At 36.5% G+C, this 27,324-nt stretch overlaps 1 protein-coding gene across 1 annotated transcript in view; it reads right to left on the bottom strand.

Annotated features, from left to right (window-relative positions):
* The window catches only part of LOC150079667 (C-Jun-amino-terminal kinase-interacting protein 4-like), a 540,406-nt gene that overhangs the window by 267,137 nt on the left and 245,945 nt on the right, over positions 1-27,324 (bottom strand). Inside the window, exon 14 of the mRNA XM_090383158.1 lies at positions 11,417-11,558. Within this exon, the coding sequence (XP_090239284.1) occupies positions 11,417-11,558 (142 nt within the window). The remainder of the gene's footprint in view (positions 1-11,416; positions 11,559-27,324) is intronic.

Here is a 27,324-nt window from a genome sequence, read left to right as displayed (position 1 = left end):
AAATTGGCTTCTATAATTCCACTCTCTCTTTCAAAACAGTTTGAACACATGCCGCCAGCAGCTAACATCCATTTACTGTCCAACTTCGAACTCACAGAACCAACTTTTCATCTTCCTCGTTTATTCATTCAACTGTTGTTTTCTGGAACAACATTCCTTCATACGTATTTCCTGAAAATTACAGTCTACAGAAGTTCAAGTCTAATGTCAACAAATATCTTCTTTCGTCTACTCAACCTCCAACCCATGCACAGAACCAAGTACTATAGGTTCTAATACCTCTTTAGTTTGGGGTTCGCATTTAAAAAAAAAAAAAAAAAAAAACGTCTTTCACATTTCTCTTGAAAAGGAGAAATGTATATCAAAGAGGAAAAAAAGTTTTTTTACATACAAAATGGAAGTTAACTACTCATACAACACCTGTTTAAGTATGACTGGCTGTTTCATTGAGATTATTTTCACATTTCCAAAGCTTTTCAAAGTTAGCATAAATAAATTTATGGAAAATATATGTTATTTCACAGAAATTAGTGTGGAATTCATGGCCATGACAGAGGTGAAAGTGATTCTTGCACTGCTTCTATTGGAATGAGCAGCAGCCTGGAAAACAAGGAGTTGGGGTTTTTCAGAGACTGCTGGAAGTCATCACGGAACAAGTACATATACGGGCTGTGTTAAGATAGCTACGAATAAGAACAGGTGCATGTATTCTTGTATGTACACCAATGCTAGGAGCTTGGTAAATCAATATGATGAATTTGAAGTGTTGGTCAAAACATCAAAGGCAGATATTATTGGGATATCAGAGATATGGGGTCACACATATATAAGGAATACAGAATTGAAATTTGGGGAGCACAATGTGTACAAAAATGATAGACAGGATAGGAAGGGAGGAGGGGATATGCTATTAGTTAGGAAACACATGGGTGCCTCGGTAGCCAGGTGGGCAGGAGCAGCAGTGCATAGCACATGCTTCTTGATTAAACTGGGGTTCGAGCCCATGACCACCAAATACGGAGGATGTGGAAAGGTCAGGGAATGACCACCGCATATTGCCGGAGCAATATGGCCTTAGTTGCTAATGCTCCTAAAAACTAAATAACAAACAAACAACAAGAAACACATGAATTCACAGGAAGCACAGTAGGTGACAGTGATCACAGTGTAGTGAAGTGGGATTTACTCTAAGAGGTAACTACGATCGGAGGTAAAGGGAAAGGCTTTTTCTTTCGTAAAGGTGACTAGGTGATCTGAGAGTATTAAATTCTATACAGTGGGACCAAGTGTTGATTTTACGAACAGCAAATTCAAAATGGGAAGCTTTCAAAGAATTAATCTTGAAAGCTATTAGGCTTTTCATACCAACTGAGAAATATTGGTCAAGGTTTAGGCCTAAATGGATGTCACATGAACTAATGAGACATAGCAGAGAAGAAAAATGCATGGGATACATATAAATTATTGGGTGACATGGAAGCCTATGATAGATATAAGCTGATCTGTAACCAAGTCACAAAGGAGATTTGGCCAGCAAAGGCAGATTATAAGAAATCTTTGGCAAAGGATGCAAAGAAAAACAGTGAAGAGTTCTTTATCTATGTAAACTCTAGAAGGAAAGGGATGAATCAGATTGGTCTGCTAGATATTAATGGTTCAACTGTTGATGATCCTGCTCAGGTGGCTAACAAACTAAATGAGTATTTTGCATGTTCATTCACACATGAGGAGTTATTCAGGGAGGGGAATGCCAGAGGTGAGTTAAACTCTGGCAGTGAGCTTGATGATTTTGTAATAACTGAGAGGAAAGTGGAGGAGAAATTGTTGAAGTTAAACATAAAAAAGGAACCTGAGGTGCATGGGATGTATCCGGTTATATTAAAGGAGGCAGCAAAGGGAGTAAGCAAATCTTTAGCCATAATTATGAGCTTCTTTGGACTCAGGGAGGTACCCATGGACTAGAGATGTGCAAATGTGACCTCAATTCACAAAGGAGGATCAAAGGGCGACACAAGTAATTATAGACCTGCTAGTTTACCTTCTGTTCCAGGGAAATTAATGGAGGTACTGGTTAAAGAAGCACTGCAGGATCGTCTAGACTATACTTCAGTTATAGCTCTGACACAGCATGGTTTTGTTAATGGGAAGTCTTGTCTGACAACTTTGATTGGATACTATGATGCGACCACAAAAGAACTGGATGCAAAGAATAATTTTGATATCATATACACGGATATTAGGAAGGCTTTTGGTTCTGTTGCACCTGGATGACTGCTGTACAAATTGTGGCATGGGGACAAACTGCTGCTGTGGATAGAGGGATGGTTGAGAGGGAGAAGACAGAATGATAATCAATGGAAACTGCTCTTCGTGGAGCAATGTTATTAGTGGAGTCTCCCAGGTTTCAATGTTGGGTCCATCGTTGTTTTCTGTATTTATTAATGAAGGTATATCATGCTTAATGTCTAAGTTTGCAGATGATACGAAGATTGGCAGGGTTGTTAATGATACTAATGACAGTACTCTACTGCAACAGGATCTAGAAAAGTTGAGCAGATGGGCTGAGAGGTGGCAACTGAAGTTTAACATTGACAAATGTAAAGTACTGAATATGGGTAGCAGTAACCCATATTCAGAGTAATGTATCAATTGGTACTACACTCAGGGTGGTAGAAAAGGACCTGGGGGTAATTGTGCAGTAGTGCAGATGGTCTGCAAAAGTAGTTCATGGTGTCGTGTCAATGATATACAGGAATTTTTCTAGTAGGGATAAGAAGGTGATTATCCCCCTGTATAACACAATGGTGAAGCCACACCTTGAGTACTGTTTACAGGACTGGAAGCCTCATTTTAGGAAGGATGTAGAGCTGCGGGTACGAGTACAGAAAAGGGCAACAAGATTAGTGAATGGAACAAAGAGTTGCTCTTACAAAGAAAGGCTTAAGTTTTGCAAATTACAGTGTCTGGAGACTAGGCAACTGCGAGGTTATCTGACTGAGGTGTATATGATCTTGAGTGGCTTGAGCAAGCTTAATGCTGATGGGATTCTTCCTCTTGCACAGATCAATCTCCTGAGGGAACATAAATTCAAACTGAGTAAAGACAGTTGTAGAATAGATGTGCGGAAATTTTCCTTTAACCAGTCGGTAGTTCATTTCTGGAACAAAGTTCCATCTGTCTTTGTAGAAGTGGACAAAGTATTCAAAGTATTCTTGTATGTAAAGGTTGTAACCAGGATTTCCCCTATTTGCCGCCAAATCATCTAATGACAAAGTGCCAAGGCGGGCATTAAAAAAAAAAAAAAAAAAAGATATAATGAAATGTTTCTATCTTTATGTGTATATTAATGTGTGTTTTGTTGTATGTTGTAAGCCGGCACCTGGCATTTAGCAGTCAGGGGACAGGAGAACAAAGGCTGCCCCCTCCGACTCCCGTCCCAAGCCACGAGGAAGCAGCCAGGTACTACTATCAAGAGACATACCGAGGTTGTCACAAGGACAACCTCAAAATAATTTAGAAAGGAAGAAGGAAAAAGGGGAGAAGATGAAGAAAAACAAACAGAAGAGAAGAGGAATACAGATATCTTCTATAAATATAAGCAGAAGAATGTAGATGGACAATTTAAATAAATTCAAGGCAGAACTAGACAAACATTTGCGGCAAATGGATGGGTGAAATTATTCACTTTATAGATCACGACCTTTGCCAGGCCCATACTCACATCTGGTGAGTATGGACTTGGTAAACCCAGGGTTCTGAGCTGTTTTTAATCATTCTTCTCTTTCTTGGTGATTCCTTTCTACTTCTCTCTCTCTCTCTCTCTCTCAGGATAATGCAGGAATTTTTTTTTTTTTTTTTTTTTTTTGCTGGTGCAGCATAAGCCTCAGGTTTCCTTGCACCATATGGCTAATAATAATTAATAATAATAACAAGACTGTCCTAGCTTGGTCATTACACATTCAAAAAAGTTTCCATGTTCAATTCCTACAATTTTTGCAGGAAGGTAAGCCCAGCAAAATATTTTATATTTATAAAGTCTCTGGCTGGTTTTAACTGAACATAACATGCTAAGACAAGAATTTTGATCATAGTAGGATACTATCAGAATTCCTCCCAAGCTTTCTTTTGTGCCTTTTTGGCCACTGTACATTCTACATTTCGCCATGGGTTTAGAAATGGTGGAAACCAGGTAGATGTTTTTGTAATTGCAATTGCAGCTGCCTAGACAATATTTTCGGTGATGTATGTCACTGAATCACTGATAGGTTTCTGAGTGACTTTAATGATGTTGAAATCTGCCAGTTGTTGGAAGGCATTCCAGTCAGCCAGACTTATCAATCTTTCATCATGATAACCTAAAAACGAGAGAGTCTCCCACTAAGTAACATAGTTCAGAAGGAAGTGATCTCTTCCATACAAGTTCTCTTCCACCTCCCAAGTAGAAGAAACCAGGACAGTAGGGGAAGTAGAGAGAAAGATCAATGGCAGAAAATGTAAGGGTTGTGGGCAGTAGAAAAAGGCTGGTTCCCCCACTTATGGAAAAGGGAGAGGTCATTATCAATGATTGTCCACTCTATGACATGGTTCCCACCCATTAATTTCAGCAATACTGCACAAGCTGCTATGTGCACCAAAATCCCCAAAAAGTAAAACATGATAACTGCATAATACGAACATCAAAGTCTGTCTGGGAGGATGTCTGATCCATTGCAAACAGATGGAGCACACTCTTAGGAAAAACCCAAATTCAACTCAAATTACTACTGCCTCTATGTTGTTGCAAGTAGCAAAGGCTGAAATGCCCACAGGGATAGAAACTCCTCCATGGAAAGGTCAATCCCCAATTCTATCTTAGATGATAGAACGATAGTAATGTTAAGCAAGGAAGGGTCTTTGTTTGCCTTTAGGTAGGTCTCTGCAGACTGATTCATTTTGCAGCAGGACCTTGACATCATCAGGTTTCAGCCAGAATCCACAGCAATTTCTCTGTAGGAATTTAGCCATTATTAGGCTTTTCTTGGCTTTGGTTTTTTTTTTTTTTTTTTTTGGGAGTGTAGGGGCTTCCATATGGGCTTCTCACTAATAGAGTGATCAGGTCCTTGGTGTTCAACCTGATAGTTTCAGTTCTGGGTCTATTCTCTGAAGTGACATTATGTGGTTTAATGGGATAATTTTCTGGTAGAGACCTTTTTGTATTCCCAGAAGAAGGATTTGTATTATCAGAATTCACAGAGATTCATGTTTGATTCAATTCTGAGCTCCTCACTCACAACAGTGTCCAAAGGGATGCCATTACTGTACATTCAGGTGTGGGGTGCCAGGACTACCCCCAAACACACACCTGTCAGCATCAGCCCGAATCTAGTCTCTCATACTAGAAGGTAGGTGAGAGGCATCAACATGAGTGACCCTTGCAGACAAGCCATCCCAGGATCTCCAGTCTGGTTGAAGCAGGAGCCAATGTGGCATGATGAAGTTGAACCCTCTCAGCTACCAGATACCCTTTCCAAGGTTCCACAGGTCACAGCATATAGCCGATTCCTATGTTTGCCTGTAACCAAGGTGATGGATACCTGGAATGCTAATCTGGAGGACCAATAGCATTATGGTAAGGCCCCCTCACCATGTACAGGTGCTTATGTTAAGGGACCCAAATAGTTGTTGAAAATGTTTTGTGCACCAGCAAGCATTATTCTATGTGAATGATTGTTTTCAAAATACAAAGCAAGATTATGTCTTTAAATGCTGTCTGCTTTTTTTATTTAATCTGTTATGTTTTCACAAGACCAAAAATAAGATAAAACATATTTACAAATAGTGGTCTACTAGTATTTGTAAACTATAAATATTAATTAATGATTTAATTATCCTGGGAATATTTTTTTACTGTTTCTTCAAATTTTTGATTCTGCACAGGACATACATAAGTGATCATACCTAATTATTTTTAGAAAATACAAACCCACAAATTTTTGTTTTAATTAGCTGTGGTGGCGCCAAAATGTAGCTAAAAATAGTGGTAGGTCAACTGATAGGTGCCCAACTTTAATAATTTTTAAGGTTTGGAAAATGTTTTTGGTTTGTTTGAATTCTACTTAAAAAGTAATGATATTTCACCTTTTCTTAATACTATGTACAGCACTATACATAGTACTATGTATTTTTTAAGTTTTAATAAAAAATTCAATTTTAAAACATGAATTTTACACCTTTTATTTTCAAAAAAATAAAAATTTTAAAAAATATATATTAATTCTGCTGAAATTTTCAAAAAACATTTTAGACACAGAACAGATATATCCTTTTAGACATACAATAGACACACCAATTTCATATTCTCTTCCATTTTCTGGTTTAAGGAACTGTTAGTTGCAAAAAATTTCAAACATGTGAATGCATATTTCTGCTTATTATGTACATAAATATTATTTAAAAAAAACATGTTAATACATATTCAAAATTAGTTACTTCTGTTTTTTAGATTTATTTCAAAATTTATTTCAAATTTGGTTCATAGCAGCCATCTGAAGAAAATATCATGTATTGTGTTACGATCTTTGCTCTGCAAAAACAATAATAAATCTTTCAAAATAACTAGGATGTTGGTGTTTATAGAACTAGTGGAATTGAGAAAAAAAAAAAAAAAAGCAATCTGAAACTTTAAAAAAACACAACATTGACTTGTCCAGTATCACTCTACTCTTCAAGCAAAAAAGTCAAATAGTTGCAAAGATAGTGGCAGATAATCCAATAGGTTTTTGTGTGCCATTTCTGTATGTAAACTGTAAAAAAATCACTTTGGAAACTACTGCAGTAAAAGTCTGACTATATTTAGGAAGGCAAAAAAAATTTCATATTTTTTAACTGATTAATGATTAAATTCAGGAACGGTATTTTCAAGGATCACCTGTCAGGTTACCCACCATTACAACCAGGTTAAATAATTTCTTTTTTTTATGAGAACAAAATGAGATCTGTGATATTGTATAGTTTGGTGATAAATAAATGATGAAATTTTCATGTTTTGTGCAATATAGTTATGTAAGTAGAATCTGTTTTTGACATTTCAGCATCGTTACACTAGGCTAGAAACATGTTCCAACATAGCAGATAAAAGTAACTGGTACTTTTCTGGAATGGGAACAGATTGTTACTGTTACCAATAAAGTAGCCATTTCCTATCTTTGGCATGAACATTCCAGAGCCCTCCCACTAAAGGATCTGAGGGCCAAGTGACATAATCCACCACTGCATCTCTGAACAATGAGCTGACACACAATGGCTTGGTAGATACAAGCTCTATCAAGAACTCCAAAAATAGAAACAAAGGAAAATACACCATCTCCCCACATCAGCTATCATCATCTAACAGCTACTCAAACACCCTCACCCCCCCCAACTGACAGATCTGAGGGTAATCACTAGAGATTACCATAAACAACCAAAGGCATCTCCAGCCAACATCAACATCCTAGGATTAGTATGCACAAGCCTGTACTACTCAACATGAGAAAAGAGACACAAACAGAGAATATTATTTTGAGGACTGTAGGGACCACTTTTGTGTAGATGGCTTTTTTTCACACTTGCATAAACATAATCCAACTGTGATATGATTTTAATAACTTAGTCAAAGGTTCCTATAGTGTGAGGTGCACCCTTCTTGAAGGGAGGTGTGATTGGTGTTTTTTTTGGGGGGGTGCATCTTGGCTGTAGGAAGCACTTATTAATGAAATATGGATGAACTCTTTTTTTTTTTTTTTTTTTTTTTAAATACCCTGATTGGTTTTGCTGAATGTACAAAGTGTATATTAATTTATGAAAGTATGCATGCTCATAGCTAAATCCTGTGTATAGCTAAGAACATACATACAATAATTTTGCTAAACAAAAAATTTTAGGTCTAATTTTTTCTGGAATGGGGAGAAAATTATGACATGTTTTTGGGAGTGCAAGGTATAAAAGTTTGGGAACTTCTGACACAGTTAATAAAGGCTTACAATTGAATAGGATGGTTCTGACTTTCTGGGATTTCATGTAATGCTTACATTTCTTTATCATTACCTCAGTGAAGTAGTGGTAAAAAAAACATATAGATACCATTGATGAAATATATAGGCATCCTTGATGCCTTGACTGGTGAATACAATGTCAGATTTAAAGACTGAAAAATATGCCACAGAGGTTAGATTTTTAGTCATATCTGGGTGATGTCTCAAATACATCTGAAGTGTTCAGGTGGAGAACATTCTGAAGTCTATTCTATACTTGACAGCAAGACAACATATCTCACAACAAAACAACATTCTGAAGTCTCTATATGGTAAGAAACACCCCACTGAAATATGGAAGAATGCTTTCAAACATCCACAACTGCATCAACATACTCATCATTTACTCCCTTCTTTTGCCACAACCTACTCTTGTGAATCAAAGTTTTCATATATGACTATGATCAAGATATGCCTGCAATCACAAAAGACAAACACTCACCTGGAAGATTGATAAGATGAAGACAACAATGCTGGAACCAAACAACAAGTTCTTAGTTCAGAGCAATCACTAAAAATTCATGAAGAAAAACTGTTTGCCTCTTCATTTTTTTTTTTTTTTTTTTAATTTTGGCAAACATAAATAACTGCAACATTTTTATTTATTTTATTTGTTTTATTTAAAATTTGTTTTTTTACTTCCTCATAGTTTCAAATATTGATAAATAAAGTTTTTTTTATTTTATTTTGTATTAATTCTGTATAAGATATAAAATATATAATTTGCATCCTGATCGGGAGGCTAGGATTAACATTCAGCCTTAGGGAACCTTTAACCTTTTTTTCAAATGAAAATAGATTCCCCACCTCTGGTCTAGACCAACCTACGAGGCAGGCAGCCCAAATAAGCTTATATAGATGTATTTTACAGCAAAGCTCACTTAACTGGATATCCCCTTTAGCCCTAGAGTTAATTTTCCATTTCTGGAAATCCTTTACATCTATTAACATAATATTTCAGTCTTCTAGATGATTCTGTTTTTATTTTAGTCCAGAAGAAGAAGGCAAAGTGGCTTTCAAAATGCAAGCTTTATCTTTATTTTATTTTAACTTTGTATAAAAAATTTTAGATAATAAACATTCTAATGCTATTATATGCAATTGTGTGTTTTCTCACTTACTATCTGTTCATATTTTTCTATCTGAATTTTTTCATATTTTTCTATCTGAATACCTGCATGACTTTCAACATCTCCCTACTATTCAGTTGGCCTCTGCCTCTTGGTAGCAAATAGAGGAGGGGGGGATATTCTCATTATTCTATGTACATCATTAAAATGATGCATTATGGGCCATCACCATGTGAGTATAGCATCTCCTTATTAAAAAATCTCTACTACAGATTTTGTAATTAGTAAACCTTTTATACTTTTTAATTATTTTTACTTTAAAGCATTTAGGGTGTAAGCCTCAAGCTATGGAAAAGTCTAGACTATGTATAAGTATAGTGCGAAAGCATCAATAATACTTTTGATTTTTTTTTTTTTTTTTTTTTTTGATTTGGTAGTTGTTGGCGCATCGGCTTCTGTGGCCATATTGCACCTCCCAAGGTTTTTGCAGTACTTTGATCCAAGCCCGAGGCGGGAATCGAACCCGCGACCTTTGGGTTGCCGGGCAGGTACTTTACCCACTCGGCTAGCCCGGTCGGCCATCATCAATAATACGTAGCCAAATCTGAATGAACAGAATATTAGCAAAGCGGCATCGTTTTAAGTTATATCTAATATTGTGAATACCTTCACAACAAGTTGCCATGATATTGCACTACTTCGAATAAGTAACGCTTCACCTGAGGAGAAGACTAATGTTACTTATTCTCAGATGGATACCACCACCCAGACGGCGCCGTTTCAGGGCTATTTGGCCCTTCTTCGGTCTGAGAATAAGTAACATTAGTCTTCTCCTCAGGTGAAGCGTTACTTATTCGAAGTAGTGCAATATCATGGCAACTGGTTGTGAAGGTATTCACAATATGAGATATAACTTAAAATGATGCCGCTTTGCTAATATTCTGTTCATTCAGATTTGGCTATGTATTATTGATGCTTTCGCACTATACTTATACATAGTCTAGAATTTTCCATAGCTTGAGGCTTACGCCCTAAATGCTTTAAAGTCTAAATACATCATACACCATCAGGCATCTCTCTTTTGTGGAGTTATACTTCATAACTGTTTTGCCATCATTGCATCACTCGGGTACCTACCCACCCACCAAAGAAGGGCCAAATAGCCCTGAAACGGCACCAGGGGGAGCCTGATGATGTCCGGAGTTTCCAAGAATAGGTAACAACAGCCTTCTCCACTGGGGAAGCGTTGCCTATTTGAGGAGTTTATGAGTTTTTGAGTGGTGTGAGTTGAAGGAGTTACCGTCCCTTTCATTCTTCTACACAGTTTCTTTTCCTCTTCCACTCCTACTATTACTTTCCCTCTACCTTTTTGCTTTTCTAAGTCTAATAGGGACAAGTGGATAGTTGAGTTATTATCCCACACATATACAAAATAGCCCTGAAACGGCACCAGGGGGAGCCTGATGATGTCCGGAGTTTCCAAGAATAGGTAACAACAACCTTCTCCACTGGGGAAGCGTTGACTATTCATGGAGTTTATGAGTTTTTGAGTGGTGTGAGTTGAAGGAGTTACTGTCCCTTTCATTCTTCTACACCGTTTCTTTTCTTCTTCCACTCCTACTATTACTTTTCCTCTACCTTTTTGCTTTTCTAAGTCTAATAGGGACAACTGGATAGTCAAGTTATTATCCCACACAAATACAAAATAGCCCTGAAACGGTGCCGTCTGGGTGGTGGTATCCATCTGAGAATAAGTAACATTAGTCTTCTCCTCAGGTGAAGCGTTACTTATTCTAAGTAGTGCAATAACATGGCAACTCGTTGTGAAGGTATTCACAATATGAGATATAACTTAAAACGATGCCGCTTTGCTAATATTCTGTTCATTCAGATTTGGCTATGTATTATTGATGCTTTCGCACTATACTTATACATAGTCTAGACTTTTTAATTATTATATATTAGCAAGCTTCAGCCTTTTAACTACTTTTCCATTTACAGAAATTTACTTTTAAATTTCAAATAATGGAAAAGTTGTAATTAAACCATTAAAATACTGAAGCTTATTAATTAGAAAATACATATTCATCAAAAAATAAACATATAAATCTGTAAGTCTGCATATCCAAGAAAAAATATACAGTTATGGAGCCCACAGAATAATCAGTTATAAACTGATATCTGCACATAATAAATTTCATATTTAATAACCTTTATTGCTTTTTTGACCAAAAATTTTTTGCCCATATTTATATGAACACCCTGTATTATATATATGCATACAAATATTGTTACCTCATCATCTGATTTATTTGGTTTTCCTTTTTCTGCTTCTTTTATTTTCTTTAGCTCGTCTTCCAACTCACTGACCTTCTGTTTAAGTCTATCTTTTACAGCAACAAGTGATTTTATTTCCTCACGTAGAATTTCTTGCTCACTTTGGAAGAACAAGGGAAAACAACCATATTTATGATATTATAATAAACATAAACAGCCTTATTAACAAAGAGACAAACAACATTTATGTTTCTGTCTTGAGAAAAAAAAATTAATGGAACAATTCTACTTGTATCTAAATTCCAAATATTATTTCTTCTGAAAAATTTTATATTACAAAGGTATATAAATATGATGATTAATTATCTTCAGACTCATTTTGAAGATAATATACAGAAGTGAAGTGAAGAAGCTATAGTATAAAAGGAATAATGTGGAAAGTGCCTGAAGCTTTATTTCAAAAAGGAATTCAAGGTAAATGTCTTTTTTTACATTATAAATATTCTAAAACTGAATCAATTACTGCTGGCTAAACTTACCATGTCACTTTGCATCTAAATATCATAAAGAAAAATAAACTTTTTAAATAGTTTTAAAAATCAATACAAAAATGCATTCTGTTAAACTAGTCTACTAACATTTAGAAGAAAATCTTTATTGTACAGTAAAGATACAATAATGTGCCCGCCACAGCCAGGAGGCCAGGGGCTGAATTATAGGGGCATTTATAAACTAAGATGAAGTACAAGATTAGAATTACTCTAATAAACTATCCCAAGTTATCTGAACATTTTTTGCTACTCTATTCTTTGAACTGTTATCTTCTCAACTGACTAAGCTCTTTAGCTCTGTTAATGTGATGGTAAACCCACATTTAGATGATACTGTTAGTTTGAATGTCAACGTGTCATATAAATTTCAAGAATGGATGCCTTCCACATTGCTTGGATGTTGTACACTACCACAAGAACCTTGGAATCCAATAGGCTAGTTCAACTATATTTGTAATTCTGGTTATACTTTTCTAAACTTTTGGAATTTATCAAGAAATCAAAGGACTTTGGATCTTCATTGTTATCTAACATAACAATAAATTAGATAGTATGAACCAGAACTGTAATGCTCAATACATTCTACGTTGATATCAATATTTGTAAAATAATCAGAGAAGTTTACCTCAATATTGTACGTAGAACGCTTCCATATGATACTCTCCAGAAATTAAAACAAAAAAATCAAAAACCTTACATTAGAATAAAAAATAATTAAAAATCAATTTAACACAATTAAAAATTGATTTAATGCAATTAAAAATAGGAAAATAAATTAAAAGAATTTCAATGAAAAAATTGTAAATTGATTTTCCTTCCTGAAGCTGACAATGCTTTTCGACCGTATGTAGTGATCACAGGAACAAAAATTACCGAATAGAGTTGGCCATGAAATTTAAATAGGGATTATTAGTCTTCGCACATGCGCATAACAACCTACGAATCAGAGATCAGATATGACCGACGAACATTAATAGAATTTTTGTCTAATTTAATTTCTACGGTTTCTGCAATTAATAGTCACGTATAATTACATTGGACACTAAGTATTTTGGTCTTGTTAAATAAAAAAGTATGTTTTTCGTTAACGGCATGAAAGGCTAATTCTGATGCTGCTGAACGAGAAGCACGAACTGGGGACGCATGTTGATTAACACAAATATTCAAAGGAAAACGCGTTGAACCCTGGTAAGACGAGTCACAATCACCTCAAGAAATGTTGTATACCAGGTCATTAATTTGTGTTGCGAATGAGGAAAAGACTGAGCGATTGTTCAGTATAGTGTAATTTCCATATTGTCCTGGCCACAATTTTAAATTCGGTATCTTTAAAGAATCTGTTAACCTGTTTGTGCCACAGTTCTAATTAACATATGGGACAGAAATAAAGTATTTTTTGATATTACTATTGTTGGTTGGTGTAGTATTTTGTATCCCATCCTTAGCTTGTACCCTAATTCGATTTATTGTAGCAAGAGGATAACCCCTGTTTAAGAATCTGCTGGTTAATATTTGTATTTCTGAGCCCAAAGCAGATTCTGTCATTGAATATTTGCAGGCATTTAGAAACTGATTAAAGATAATCGATCTTTTGTAGGTGAACGGGTGATAGCTATTAATATTTAGAAGAATACCGGTGTTTGTAGGTTTTTGATAGATGTTAAATTGGATTTTATGTGAGTCCCGAGTAAGCATGAAATTTAGAAAATTTAATGAAAATTTAAATTTAGAAAATTAAAAAAAAATTTTGGGCATAAAACAACTAGCACTTGCCACATAACATAATATCGTTAAACTTGCCTTAAAATCTCGATATTCTAATAAACAAAAATACCTTGCCCAGGTTAGGAAGCTTTGCGATAAATTAAAAAATTATCTACATCCTAATGAATGATCTGTATTGAAAACCTGCATAGATTTGCAACGGGAAGCACAGGCCTCAGATATAAAAAATAGAAATGTTAAAAAATTACAAACATTATCCGGAGGGTCAAGACACGTTCGTACGAATTGTAACACATTGTTGCGGGATTACAACTAAGTGCATACAAGTTGGCTGATGACCTCCCTCCGCATACACACAACATGCTACCACGGAATACATAAGCTAGTTCGCGAACACCCTCTCGCCGAGCATTCAATGAACTGACATATCAGCAGGTTACAAATCTTTCCTCGTATATGCTATCGCAGGACCAGATTTCACTTTTATCCAAAGGATTAAATTATAATTTACCATCTCGAAAACTACCTAAAACACAGTGCGTAATTGATATTGAATTTGGACTTCGTAATGGTCCACAAAAATATTTATTTATTCAACAAATTAACCGAGTGGTGAATAACATAAAAGAAACAAGACTTCCTAAATTGAATACACATGACAGGTCAGCTTTAAGTGAATTTCAGGAAATTAAAGACAATATTATACAGAGGGCAGATAAAGGAGATACAGTGGTAATAGTCGATTTTATTAATAAATTAGAATCAGTTGTTTCAGATACCTCCACTTATCTTGTAGTAGACCCGGCACTATTTACCAATTTAGTCAATCAATACAATAAAACGTTAACCACGTATCGAAAAAATAACTATGAGCCATAGTAATGTATCAGTTAAAGGAATCGAAGGCCAGAACATACAATATTCCTGCACTTTTCGGTCAGGTAAAATTACACAAGACTGCATTCCCTATTCGGCCTATTGTTTCCTACAGAAACTCTGCATTTTCATCCTTGGCCACACATGTATATAGCATTATAAAACCCTTTAAACAGGCGATACAATTTGGGATTAAGAACTACGATACATTATTTAATAACCTTAAGGACTGTAGACTTGGCAACGATGACAATTTATTCTCACTAGATGTTATCTCATTATATACAAATGTAAACATTGAATACACATTAGATATTCTACGTTAAATACTAACTCAATACCAATTAATTATTCAAAACTTCCTATTAAGGAAATTTTTCACTTAATTAAACTGTTAGTTGAGGCCAACTATATCACCTTTCGAAGCAAAGTGTACAAACAAATTTTTGGCTTGCCAATGGGATTGAGCCAGAGCGACTTAAGATCTATCTCTCATCGATTGAGCATATACATTTGAAGCCTTTTCGACCCCGTATCACATATTATGAGAGGTATTTAGACGATGTTCTAGTTATTACTGATAGTAGTACTATCCAAGACATTTTACATTCGTTTAATAATATTCATTTTAGACTCAAATTTATATTGGAAAGGGAGGATACGGATACGAAGTCATTAAATTTTCTAAATTAAAATCCAATTTAACATCAATCAAAAACCTACAAACACCGGTATTCTTCTAAATATTAATAGCTATCACCCATTCACCTACAAAAGATCGATTATCTTTAATCAATTTCTAAATTCCTACAAATATTCAATGACGGAATCTGCTTTGGGCTCAGAAATACAAATTTTAAAAAGCAGATTCTTAAACAGAGGTTATACTCTTGCTACAATAAATCGAATTAGGGTACAGGCTAAGAATAGGATACAAAATACTACACCAACCAATAATAGTAATATCAAAAAATACTTTATTTCTGTCCCATATGTTAATTAGAACAGTGGCACAAACAGCTTAACAGATTGTTTAAAGTACCGAATTTAAAATTCAGTACTTTAAACTTCGGTAAAATCGAGGCAGTGTTAGGTGGATCGGACAACTGCTAGATTGTAGGATAAAAGGACAAATAGATTAACAGTAGCCACTAGCAGAGGTGAAAGTGATTCTTGCACTGCTTCTATTGGAATGAGAAGCAGCTTGGAAAATAAGATGCAGGATATTTCAGAGACTGCTGGGAGTCATTGGGGTACAAGTAAACACATGAGTTGTGTTAGGGTAGCTAAGAAAAAGAACAGGTGCATGTATACTTGCGTGTACACCAATGCTAGGAGTTTGGTAAATAAATTTGATGAATTTGAGGTATTGCTCAAAGCATCAAAGGCAGATATTACTGGGATATCAGAGACATGGTGTCACACAGATATAAGGAATGCAGAACTGGAATTTGGAGAGTACAACGTCTACAGAAAGGATAGACAGGATAGGAAGGGAGGAGGGGTTATGCTATTAGTTAAGAAACACATAAAATCCAAGGACGTGAAGCCAGTCGACATCGCTGGACAGTGCAGTGTCGAGTCAGTTTGGTGTGACATAAGCATTGGGAGAACAAAATTGAGAGTAGGAGTGTGCTATAGGCCTAATGACTCTGATGAGTATAATAAGAAACTGTAGAGGGAAATAGAGTGGGCCAGTAAATCAGAGAGTCTTATAATGGGGGATTTTAATTTCCCAGATATTAACTGGAATTTGTGGGTTGGTCACTCACACACTAGCAAAGCTTTTGTGGATTTATTGGATGAATGTTTTCTAAATCAGCATGTTCAGGAGGCAACTAGAGGGAGCAATACCCTTGATTTGATTATCAGTAGTGATTCTTCATGCATTAAGAATCTACAGATACAGGAACCACTAGGTGGCAGTGATCACAGTGTGCTGAAGTGGGATTTACTCAAGGAGGTAACTACCATCAGGGGTAAAGGGAAGGGTTATTGCTTTCGTAAAGGCGACTACGATGGTCTGAGACAGTATTTAAATTCTATACAGTGGAACCAACTGATGATGTTACCAACAGCAAACTCAAAATGGGAAGCATTCAAAGAAATTATCATGGAAGCTACTAGGCTTTAAATACCAACAAAGAAATATTGTTCAAGGTTCAGACCTAAATGGATGTCAGATGAACTAATGAGACATATGGCAGAGAAGAAAAATGCATGGGATACATATAAATTAATATGTGACACAGAAGCCTATGATAGATAGAAGTCGATCTGTAACCAAGTTACAGAGGAGGTTAGGCAGGCAAAGGCAGATTACGAGAAATCTTTGGCAAGGGATTACATAAGTAAAGAACTCAACGAGTTCTTTTCTTATGTAAACTCTAGAAGAAAGGGGATGAATCAGATTGATCCACTTGATATCAATGGTTCAACTGTTGATGATCCTGCTCAGGTAGCAAACAAACTAAATGAATATTTTGCATAGACATTCACACATGAGGAGTTATTTAGCGAGGGGAAAGCCAGAGGTGTATTCAACTCTAGCAGTAAGCTAGATAATCTTGTAATAACTCAGAGTAAAGTGGAGGAGAAATTGTTGAAGATAAACACAAGAAAGGCACCCGGGGTGGATGGGATCTATCCAGTTATATTAAAGGAGGCAGCAGAGGAAGTAAGCAAACGCTTAGCCATAAATATGAGAGCTTCCTTGGACTCAGGGGAGGCACCCACAGACTAGAGATGTGCAAATGTGACCCCAATTCAGAAAGGAGGATCAAAGGCTGACACAAGTAATTATAGACCTGTGAGTTTAACTTCTGTTCCAGGAAAATTAATGGAGGCACTAGTTAAAGAAGCACTGCAGGATCATTTAGACGACTTCAGTTATAGCTCGGACACAGCATGGTTTTGTTAAGGGGAAGTCTTGCCTGACCAATTTGATTGGATACTATGATGCAGTCACAAAAGAACTGGATGCAGGGAATAACTTTGATATTATATACTTGGATCTTAGAAAGGCTTTTGATACTGTTGCACATGGAAGACTGCTGCACAAATTGGAGCAGTGTGACATTGGAGGCAAATTGCTGCTATGGATAAAGGGGTGGCTGAGGGGAGAAGGCAGAGTGGTAATCAATGGACACTGCTCGTATTGGACTAATGTTATTAGTGGAGTCCCTCAGGGTTCAGTGCTGGGTCCATTATTGTTTTCTGTATTTATAAATGATATTGATGATGGTATATCAAGCTTAATGTCGAAGTTTGCAGACAATACAAAGGTAGGCAGGGTTGTCAAGGACACTACTGACACTATGCTGCTGCAACAGGATCTGGAACGGTTGAGCAGATGGGCTGAGAGGTGGCAAATGAAGTTTAACATTGACAAATGTAAAGTACTACACATGGGAAACAGCAACCCCAGAGCAACGTATCAACTCTGTGGTACTACGCTGACAGTGGTAGAGAATGAAAGGGACCTGGGGGGTGGTTGTGTAGACAGATATGAAGTTCTCTGAGCAGTGCACAGACGGGCTGCAAGTGTAGCTCATGGTGTATTGTCAATGAAATATAGGAATTTTTCTAGCAGGGATAAGGAGGTGATTATTCCCTTGTATAAGCCAATGGTCAGGCCACACCTAGAGTACTGTATACAGGTCTGGAGGCCTCATTTCAAGAAGGATGTAGAGCTGCTGGAACGAGTACAGAGAAGGGCAACAAGATTAGTGAATGGAACATAGGGGTGCTCTTACGAAGAAAGGATTAGTTTTGCAAATTACAGTGTCTGGAGACTAGGCACCAGCGAGGTGATCTGATAGAGGTGTATAAAGCCTTGAATGGTTTGAGCATGTTCAATGCTGATGGGATTCTTCCTCTCGCTCAGAATAATCACCTGAGAGGGCATAAATTCAAATTGAGGAAAGACAGATGTAGGATAGACGTGCGGAAATTTGCCTTTAGCAAGTGGGTGGTTTGTTGGTGGAACAGACTATCCCTTGTCATGGAAGTTGATAGCCTAAATAAGTTTAAGGCTCCGCTGGATAGGTGTTTTGAACGAACAGCGGGTGATGTGGAAGTGGTTTTTTTTTGGCTGATGCTGCATAAGCTTGCTTTCTTGCATCAAATGCCTCTAGTAATGCTAATACTAAACCTTGAACAATATTTCTTAGTTGGTATGTAAAGCCTAGTAGCTTCCAAGGTAAGTTCTTTGAATGCTTCCCATTTTGAATTTGCTGTTTCTAACATCATCAGTTGGTCCCACTGTATAGAATTTAAATACTGTCTCAGACCATCGTAGTCGCCTTTACGAAAGCAATAACCCTTCCCTTTACCCCTGATGGTAGTTACCTCCTTGAGTAAATCCCACTTCAGCACACTGTGATCACTGCCACCTAGTGGTTCCTCTATCTGCAGATTCTTAATGCTTGAAGAATCACTACTTATAATCAAATCAAGAGTATTACTCCCTCTAGTTGCCTCCCGAACAGGCTGATGTAGAAAACAAGCATCCAATAAATCCACAAAAGCCTTGCTCGTGTGTGAGTGACCAACCCACAAATTCCAGTCAATACTGGGTAATTAAAATCCCCCATTATAAGACTCTCTGATTTACTGGCCTACTCTATTTCCATTTTCTTATTATACTCATCAGAGTCATTAGGCCTATAGCACACTCCTACTCTCAATTTTGATCTCCCAATGCTTATATCACACCAAACTGACTCGACACTGCATTGTCCAGCAAAGTCAACTGGCTTCACTTACTTGGATTTTATGTGTTTCTTAACTAATAGCATAACCCCTTCTCCCTTCCTATCCCGTCTATCCTTTCTGTAGATGTTGTACTCCCCAAATTCCAGTTCTGCATTCATTATATCTGTGTGACACCACATCTCTGATATCCCAACAATATCCACCTTTGATGCTTTGAGCAATACCTCAAATTCATCAAATTTATTTACCAATCTCCTAGCATTGGTGTACACGGAAGTATACATTCACCTGTTCCTATTCTTAGCTACCCTAACACAACCATGTGTTTACTTGTACTGCAATGACCCCCAACAATCTCTGAAACATCCTGCATCTTGTTTTCCAATAGAAGCAGTGCAAGAATCATTTTCACCTCTGCCAGTGGCTACTGTTAATCTATTAGTCCTTGTATCTCCCCCCATGCTGGCAGTTTTCCGACCCACCTAACACTGCCTCGATAGCATCAGCAAATATTCTTGCACCCTTTCTATTTAAGTGTATCCCATCCCTGTAGAAGCAGTCTCTCCTGTTAACAAGTACAGACCAGGCAGAAAAAAATTTTACCCCTTGAGCCTTGCACAATCTTTCCAGGGCCAAATTGATCGACAAGGCTCTCATCATATACTCCCTCCTATCGTGTCTGGGCAGAATTACAGACACTTTCAAATTCCACCCTAATTCACGGCTTTTTTTCAACAGTGACCTGTACTTGTTAAGTAATTCTGCCGGTCTCCTACTCTTAATATCATTAGTATACCTTTTCAAATTTCAGATGATGTCATTCAATAGAAATTCGTTCAATTCATTCACTAATATTTGAACTTTCTCGACTAATATTTAGAAAACAATACCATATCATTTTTAGAAATTTACTAGCCATTCACTACTTGCCTTAAATCATTTACAAGTAAGATCTTTAGCATATTAATTCTAAGAACATTCCCATCCTTTTCCATGAATAATTGTCCTTCTTAAATAAATATTCTTTTCTTAGTGCCAAGAAAACCACTTTGATACACATAGTCCCTGGATAACCTATATCATCTTTTTTAACTGCTAAGGGATTATGTAAGTTCTGATTGCTTTTTATTTGATAGATAAGTTAAGAGTATACAGTGAAACTTCCCTTTAACGGACAGCCATGGGGAACGAAAATGTGTCTGTTAGAGAGAAGTGTCCGCTAACAAGAAGTCTGAGGGAGAAAAAAAAAAAAAATCATTAAATGTTTAATGTAAAATTAAATTAAAATATATACAGATTTTGAACAATATTTTTGTAAATAATATACATATAATTTTGTTTTCAACATTTGTTTGGAGTGAAGAAACCATCGAAAGTCCTTCAGTATCTTCTTCAGCGGCGAAAAACATTTTTAAAGATTGATTTGTACAAGCACTTCTTCTATTTTCATCGATCGTTCGCCGTTAATATGCTCTTCGACGGAATGACCTCCTTCCATTTCTTCATCCTCATGAGGAACTTCTTGAAAAATATCGATGATAATGTCGTTGATATCTAGAGCACCATCTTCTGTAGTGAGGTTCGAGTCTATATCTTTGTAGCCAGGGTCACTTGTAGTGGAAGTATCGTACATTATCAATAGATGTTGAAGTTCTTGTTCTTCTTCGTGCTCCACATTGCTGTTCACAATTTCAATTTTTGCGTTTGAGAAGCCAGACTTTACAAAACAGTTCACGACAGTTTGTTTTCTAATTGCGTTTACTGAAGAGGAAATCCACTGAATCCCAACTAGGATGCTGATTTTCTTTGCAAGGTCACTCGCACATGTTACATCGTTCATGTTTGCAATGAGATGTCTTAAAACACGTTTTCTGTAGTGAAGTTTAAAATTTTTTATTATCCCTTGATCCAAGGGCTGACACTCTGCAGATGTGTTTGGTGGCAGAAAAACGATTTGAATGTTGAACAATTCGATGTACAGGTGAGATGCAGCATTATCCATGAAAAGAATAATTTTTCTGTTTTGACGAATCATGTTTTGGTTAAAGTGACTTATCCATTCGCTCATGATATCTCATGTCATCCACACTTTTTTATTAGACTTCCAGTCAACATTCAAAAGATTCAACTTTATGCCCTTGAAACGAGGATTTTGTGGTTTTCCTATAACAAGAGGTTGTTCAAAGTCTCCCAGCATATTTGTACACAATAGTACAGTCAAGCGTTCCTTAGAAATTTTTCCGCCCTGGCACTTTGTTTTTTAGACTCATTGTTTTTTCCGGAAGAGCTTTAAAAAACAACTCTGTTTCGTCACAGTTGTAAATACCCTTAGCTTCAAAATCACGACATAAATCTTCCAATTTGACGGTCCACTCTGTTACAACCCCAGTATCAACAGATCCACTTTCACCACTTACGGTTTTCCAAGAAATTTTATGCCGAGTTTTGAACTTGTCTAGCCATCCCACAGAAGCTTTGAACTCATTTACTCCCATAGATTTTGCAACCTCCAAAACCTTTTCCCTAATAATAGGCCCATTAATGGGAATTTTTTTAGCACGTTCGCGACAAAACCACTCATACGTAACATTGTCAATTTGAAGTCCAACAGTTTACAGGAATGATTTTGAACCTGATCATTTCCGTGTTGCCAAAATTGTTTGAGCAGTTCATTTTTTTTCTTTAGGATGTCGCTTACCTGCGGTCTTCCTGATTTTGAATTTTGCAGCGAGATTGCGAACGCTATTTTTTTGCCGATCATATGCATTAATGAGTTTGACTTTATCTTTTAAAGTTAAATGTTTACGAGAAGACATTGTGCACTTCACACGACACTGAACAAAACTGAAAACTGAAACTGAAAAGACGAAAGGCCGACCATATTTCCACCCCCCCCACTCCTGCACACACCGAATTCATCAGAAGTTTTACCCATGCCTTAAAATTCTTGAAAAAGGGTTTAGAACCGCAACGTAAACCTTGATAAAATTCAGAGAATCGGAAATAGAAAATAAACATACGACTGAGGCAGTACATGGAAGAAAAGTTCCTAGAAAAAGGGCCGTAAGCTCGCCCGCTCTCCGTTATGGGGAGATCAAATTAAGTGCTAATCTAAACAAAACAGTGCAGATTGCCTGTCCGCATCCGTTACAGAGAATGTCCGCTAGACAGAAGCTGCAAACACGTTAAAACCAATGGAGGTGAGTTGGGGAATTTGAAAATGTCCGTTGTAGAGAGATGTCCGTTAACGAGAGGTGTCCGTTAGGAGAAGTTTCACTGTATTAGCGAAATTCAGCAGCAATTACAGACCTTGTCACTATTTTCTACAGGCTGAATGATTATAATTTTGGCTGCAGTTAACAGTCTTTGGTTTTCTTTTTGGCACTATCCTGTACAGTGCTGAAACTTGGACTAAAGCATATGTACATCTAAGCTCCAAAAACAAAAAAAATAAAATCAAAATACACTAACTAAAAAACATGTCAGTAGCAGTCATTGCAGCAACTCACATGACAAAATCATGTGACCTTCTTCATGTACTGTACTGTAATTTTTATCTTTATGCAACATTTAGAAACTGCTGAAACAGCTGATTCTAAACAATGCAGAATTACTGCAGCTTTCAAGTACATTTCAAGATAGACTCTGTGAAAAAAGTTCATGTGATTTTGTTAAAGTGATTAAGCAAGTTAGTGAGAGTGGTGCATAAATGTCCTCTGAATTTGTTTTGTGAACATCTTGTGGCTCTTGTTAATGAATGTGTTGAAGACATGCTCCTATTTATGCTTGGATTTAGCCTGCACAGAAACATTCTGTGTTGACCTTATCTTATAACACTGAATCAGAGAAATGTCAAGTTACTGAAAACAGCATTAAATGCAGGCAGTTTAGGTTAAAGGAGATTTCAAATCATTATTCTTAGAGAGATTTTGACAGGACTTGTCAAGTGTTTGATTTACAACATTCAAGTTATCAAAAAGCCACTGTATAATAATAAAAATTTACTCACAAATTTCATATACACTTATTCTGTTCAATTTTGATTTAAAATTACAAGGGCATATTTTAAGTTATTATTATAATTTGAGTATTTCTTGATCTACAGATTGAGCCATACGTTACTTTACATTTCAAATTGAATATTGTTAAATTCTTCATGTGTGGAGTCCTAATTATTTTATTTTCTATTGTTATTGCAGGAACTTTTAATTTTTTTAAAAAAATATACAGCAATTAGATAAAGAAGAAGAAATTCTAATAGTGTAACTTTTCTACAAACTAGCTAGTATGACTCTCATCTATAGAGAATGATCATAGATCATAACAATTTGACTCCGCGCGTGTGTGTGTGTGTGTGTGTGTGTGTGTGTGTGTGTGTGTGTGTGTGTGTGTGTGTGTGTGTGTTATGGAGGTTTAATGGTGCATAAGCTTCTGGGGCTATAGTGAGCCAATATTTGACTCAGTATATTCATCAGTGTATACATCAAGACCAACAGTTTACCAAACAAAAGATTTGAGATTCTAGAAATATCCTAAACTTCTCCTAGAAGTGGTAGACCATATTCTATCAAAACTACAAAAAATGCTGGGCAAGTTGAAGCTCTAAAGAACAGTCCTCAAAGTCAACAAACACAATGACTATCAACTGAACTGAAATTGTGATAAATGCGTGTTATAAAAATTTAAAGACTTGAGATGATATAAAAGTTTGTTTCGAAATTATGCTAGGCCCAAAATGGTGATGAAGATTTCAACAAACGAATAAAACATTCAGAAACTTTTATCCAAATGAGTGGAAAGAATAAAAAGTTTTCTCAGCAAAATCATTTGGTCTGATTAGACAATTTTCAAGATGAATGGCAATGTTAATCATCACAACTGTGATGATTAACACAGTTGATATATCACAAGTAAAAAGTGAAAGTCGATTAAATTCTCCTGAGGTGGATGTCTGGGGAAAAATCTGTCTGGAAGGACAGGTTGGATCACTTTTTTTTTTTTTTTGAGGGCACTGTTATTTCAGAGTTTGGTGTAGCCATATAGGAACTGTAACACTTTACACGTTACAGAAATATGGCTACACCAAACTACATGGAAATGAGATGGTGCTTCAGTACATTATTCTTTTACTGTAAAAGAATTTACCCAAACAAACAGTCTGCCAGGAACACACTGAGTGGCATCTAAGGGACCCCAGTTTAATCCCTTCAGATTTTTTTATAGGCTTAACTAGTACCACAAGGTTTTTAACATATAAAATCTGAAAATAGAATGTATTCTTTGCCAAGCTTACTTGACAAAAAACACAAGTATCTAGGAGTAAAACTACTATGCAAAAACACTAATTTGGCACTACATATCATAAAAATATGCCAATAAGAGCTCCTCCCATTCAGATGGGTTTCAAACAAAAGCCTTTTCCACACTGTGGAAAGACAGTAATCAGTACCATTGTGGTAACTGCAAGGCACAATCTAATGAAAAAAGCATGTCAACATATGCATAAAAGAATGCTTTTATGTAGTGATGAATATTTTTTTATTACAATGCTAATCCTGTTTTTGTTGTTGGTTAAAGATGTGCAAACCAGTTTTCATCCTTTCTCTTTAAATACAAATATAAATTCTACTGTTGGCATTCGTGGCAAGCAGACATGCCTATTGGGGCTCTTCACAGCGACAGAAAAAAAGTATAGATAAGAGGAGACTAGAGCAGTATTAGTGAAGTAGAGCAGGATTTCAAATCCTGCTCTACTTCAGTTATTTAGCATATTATCAAGTTTATTTTGAAAAGTTTTTTTCCTGTAATAGTTTGATTTTTTTTAATATTATAAATATAATTTTTTGAAAGTTTCTTATTAATAATTAGTAAATTTTATAATGGTTATTACAAGATCTGCCTTGAATACTTCGTCAGAGGGTACCATGACTCATATGGAAATAGTCTATGGTGATTTCCGGGTGAGTCATGATTTTATCCTTTGCAGAACCTGTGGCACGAATTCCAAGGTCGACCTAGTGGATAATCCTAGATCACTTGGAGATTCTTTTCTTTGTCACTGTTGCAAGGAGTGCACCAATCTTAAATTAAAATTTGGTGCATTGCTAGAACAATTTGAGTCAATGAAAAAACGGGTGCTTGCCCTCGAGAATAACATAACTGGGACTCAAGACTGTAGTAACCTACCAAGTGATGCACTACCGATTTGAGCCTGAGAACAGAATAACCAAGTGCAAACTACTCTGGTTCAAAAGGACTAGTTTTTAAAGGAGACTCCATTGTCAGGGAAACGGGAAATATTTTTTGTAATAAGGACAGATGAACTAGAACCAGGGAATGTCTGCCAGGAGCAACTATTAATGATGTCACCAACAAACTAGTAGATTTTAAGGGGGATAAAGAGAATATTATTATTCATGTAGGGTGGTTGTTGTTGTTATTTGGTTTTTAGGAGCATTAGCAACTAAGGCCATATTGCTCTGGGATATGCGGTGGTCATTCCCGGACCTTTCCGCATCCTCCGTATTTGGTGGTGACGGGCTCGAACCCCGGTCTAATCAAGAAGCGTGTGCTACGCACTGCTGCTCCTTCCCACCTGGCTACAGAGGCGCCTTTCATGTAGGGACTAATGACATTAAGCATACATGATCTGACGATTTGTTAGACAAATATAGGATCATGCTGAAGAAATGCCATGAGTTAGGTCATAATGTTTATGTGTTTGCAATTCTGCTGAGCCACAATAGGAGGGATTATATATGCTGAAAGCCTTGTGGATTAACTCAAGACTTGAAGGACTCTGCAAGACTTTTGTGGGGAAATTTCTGTCAGCTTAGCCTTGTAGGCAGAAGGAATCTGTTTTGTAGAGATGGGATACATTTAAACAAAGGTGGTGCAAGGGTTTTTGCAGTATTATTGAGGATACCTTAATGGTTCAGGGAAACTGCTAGTTTGAGAGGGGGACAAAGGTAATATAGATACGCATTTACTTGATAATATTGGTCAAAAAACACTTGCACATACCTCAAGGGTTATTGTTTGTTATCGCAACAGAACATATTAGCAAGATGTTCTGAGAGCAGAAACGTTTCAAATGAGTAGGCAGCTAATGCCAGGGAAGCAAGCGCAAATAACTTTAAGGGGTGTGCCAGGGTAGTTAGTCTTAATTAAGACTAAGTCTTAATTGTTAATAGAATAATGTCAGACGTGTCGTCAATAAAATGAGTGAATTTGAACTGCTGGTTAGGACAAGTAACACTGACATAATAGGGCTTGCGGAAATATGGTACCACCCGGAGATAGGGGATGAGTTTCAGTACAGTATGTATAATGTATTTAGGAAAGGTAAGGAAGATAGAAGGGCTGGTGGGGTCATGCTTCTTATTAAAAGCAGCCTGAGCGTGTCGAAAGCCTTCCTGGATTCAGATGTTTCGCATGCTAATACAGAATCTATATGGTGTGAGATAGTCGGAAGCAAAGGTATAATGAGAGTGGGAGTAATCTACAGGCCAGCTGACTGAGAAGATTACGATGAGAGCCCCTACATGAAAATGGAATGGGCAAGTAAGTGTGAATGTCTTAGTATGGGTGATTTTAATATGCTTCTAATTGAGTGGAGTAGGGAAAGAAACTCCACATGGGGGGCTAAATTTTTAAATCAACTAGATGATTGCTATTTGTATCAACATATCAGGGAAAGTACTAGGGAAAAGAATACTCTATACCTCATCATCATCACCCATGAACCTAATGACATAATAGGGCTGACAGTGCAGGAACCAGTCACAGGAAGTGATTACAGAGTTCTACTGTTGACGATGAAGAGAGAGGTAGTAGTAGTTAAAGGCAAAGGAATGGGCTATAATTTCAGAAAAGGAAATTATGATGGATTGAGATGCTACATGGCCTCTATTACTGTGTAGATATCTCACAAAGAGTGAATACAATTGAATTATGGTATACCTTTAAAACATTAATCACAGAAGCCTTGAATGCTTATATACCATTAAAAAATACTCCACGAGGAGGATTCCAAGTTGGATGAATAATGAAGTTGCC

Source organism: Mastigoproctus giganteus, chromosome 10 (genome assembly GCF_048544385.1).
Source record: "Mastigoproctus giganteus isolate SK-2022 chromosome 10, ASM4854438v1, whole genome shotgun sequence".
NCBI classification, from domain to species: Eukaryota; Metazoa; Arthropoda; class Arachnida; order Uropygi; family Thelyphonidae; genus Mastigoproctus; species Mastigoproctus giganteus.
Note: the sequence above shows the minus strand (reverse complement) of the source record. Positions and strands in the feature narration are given on the sequence as shown.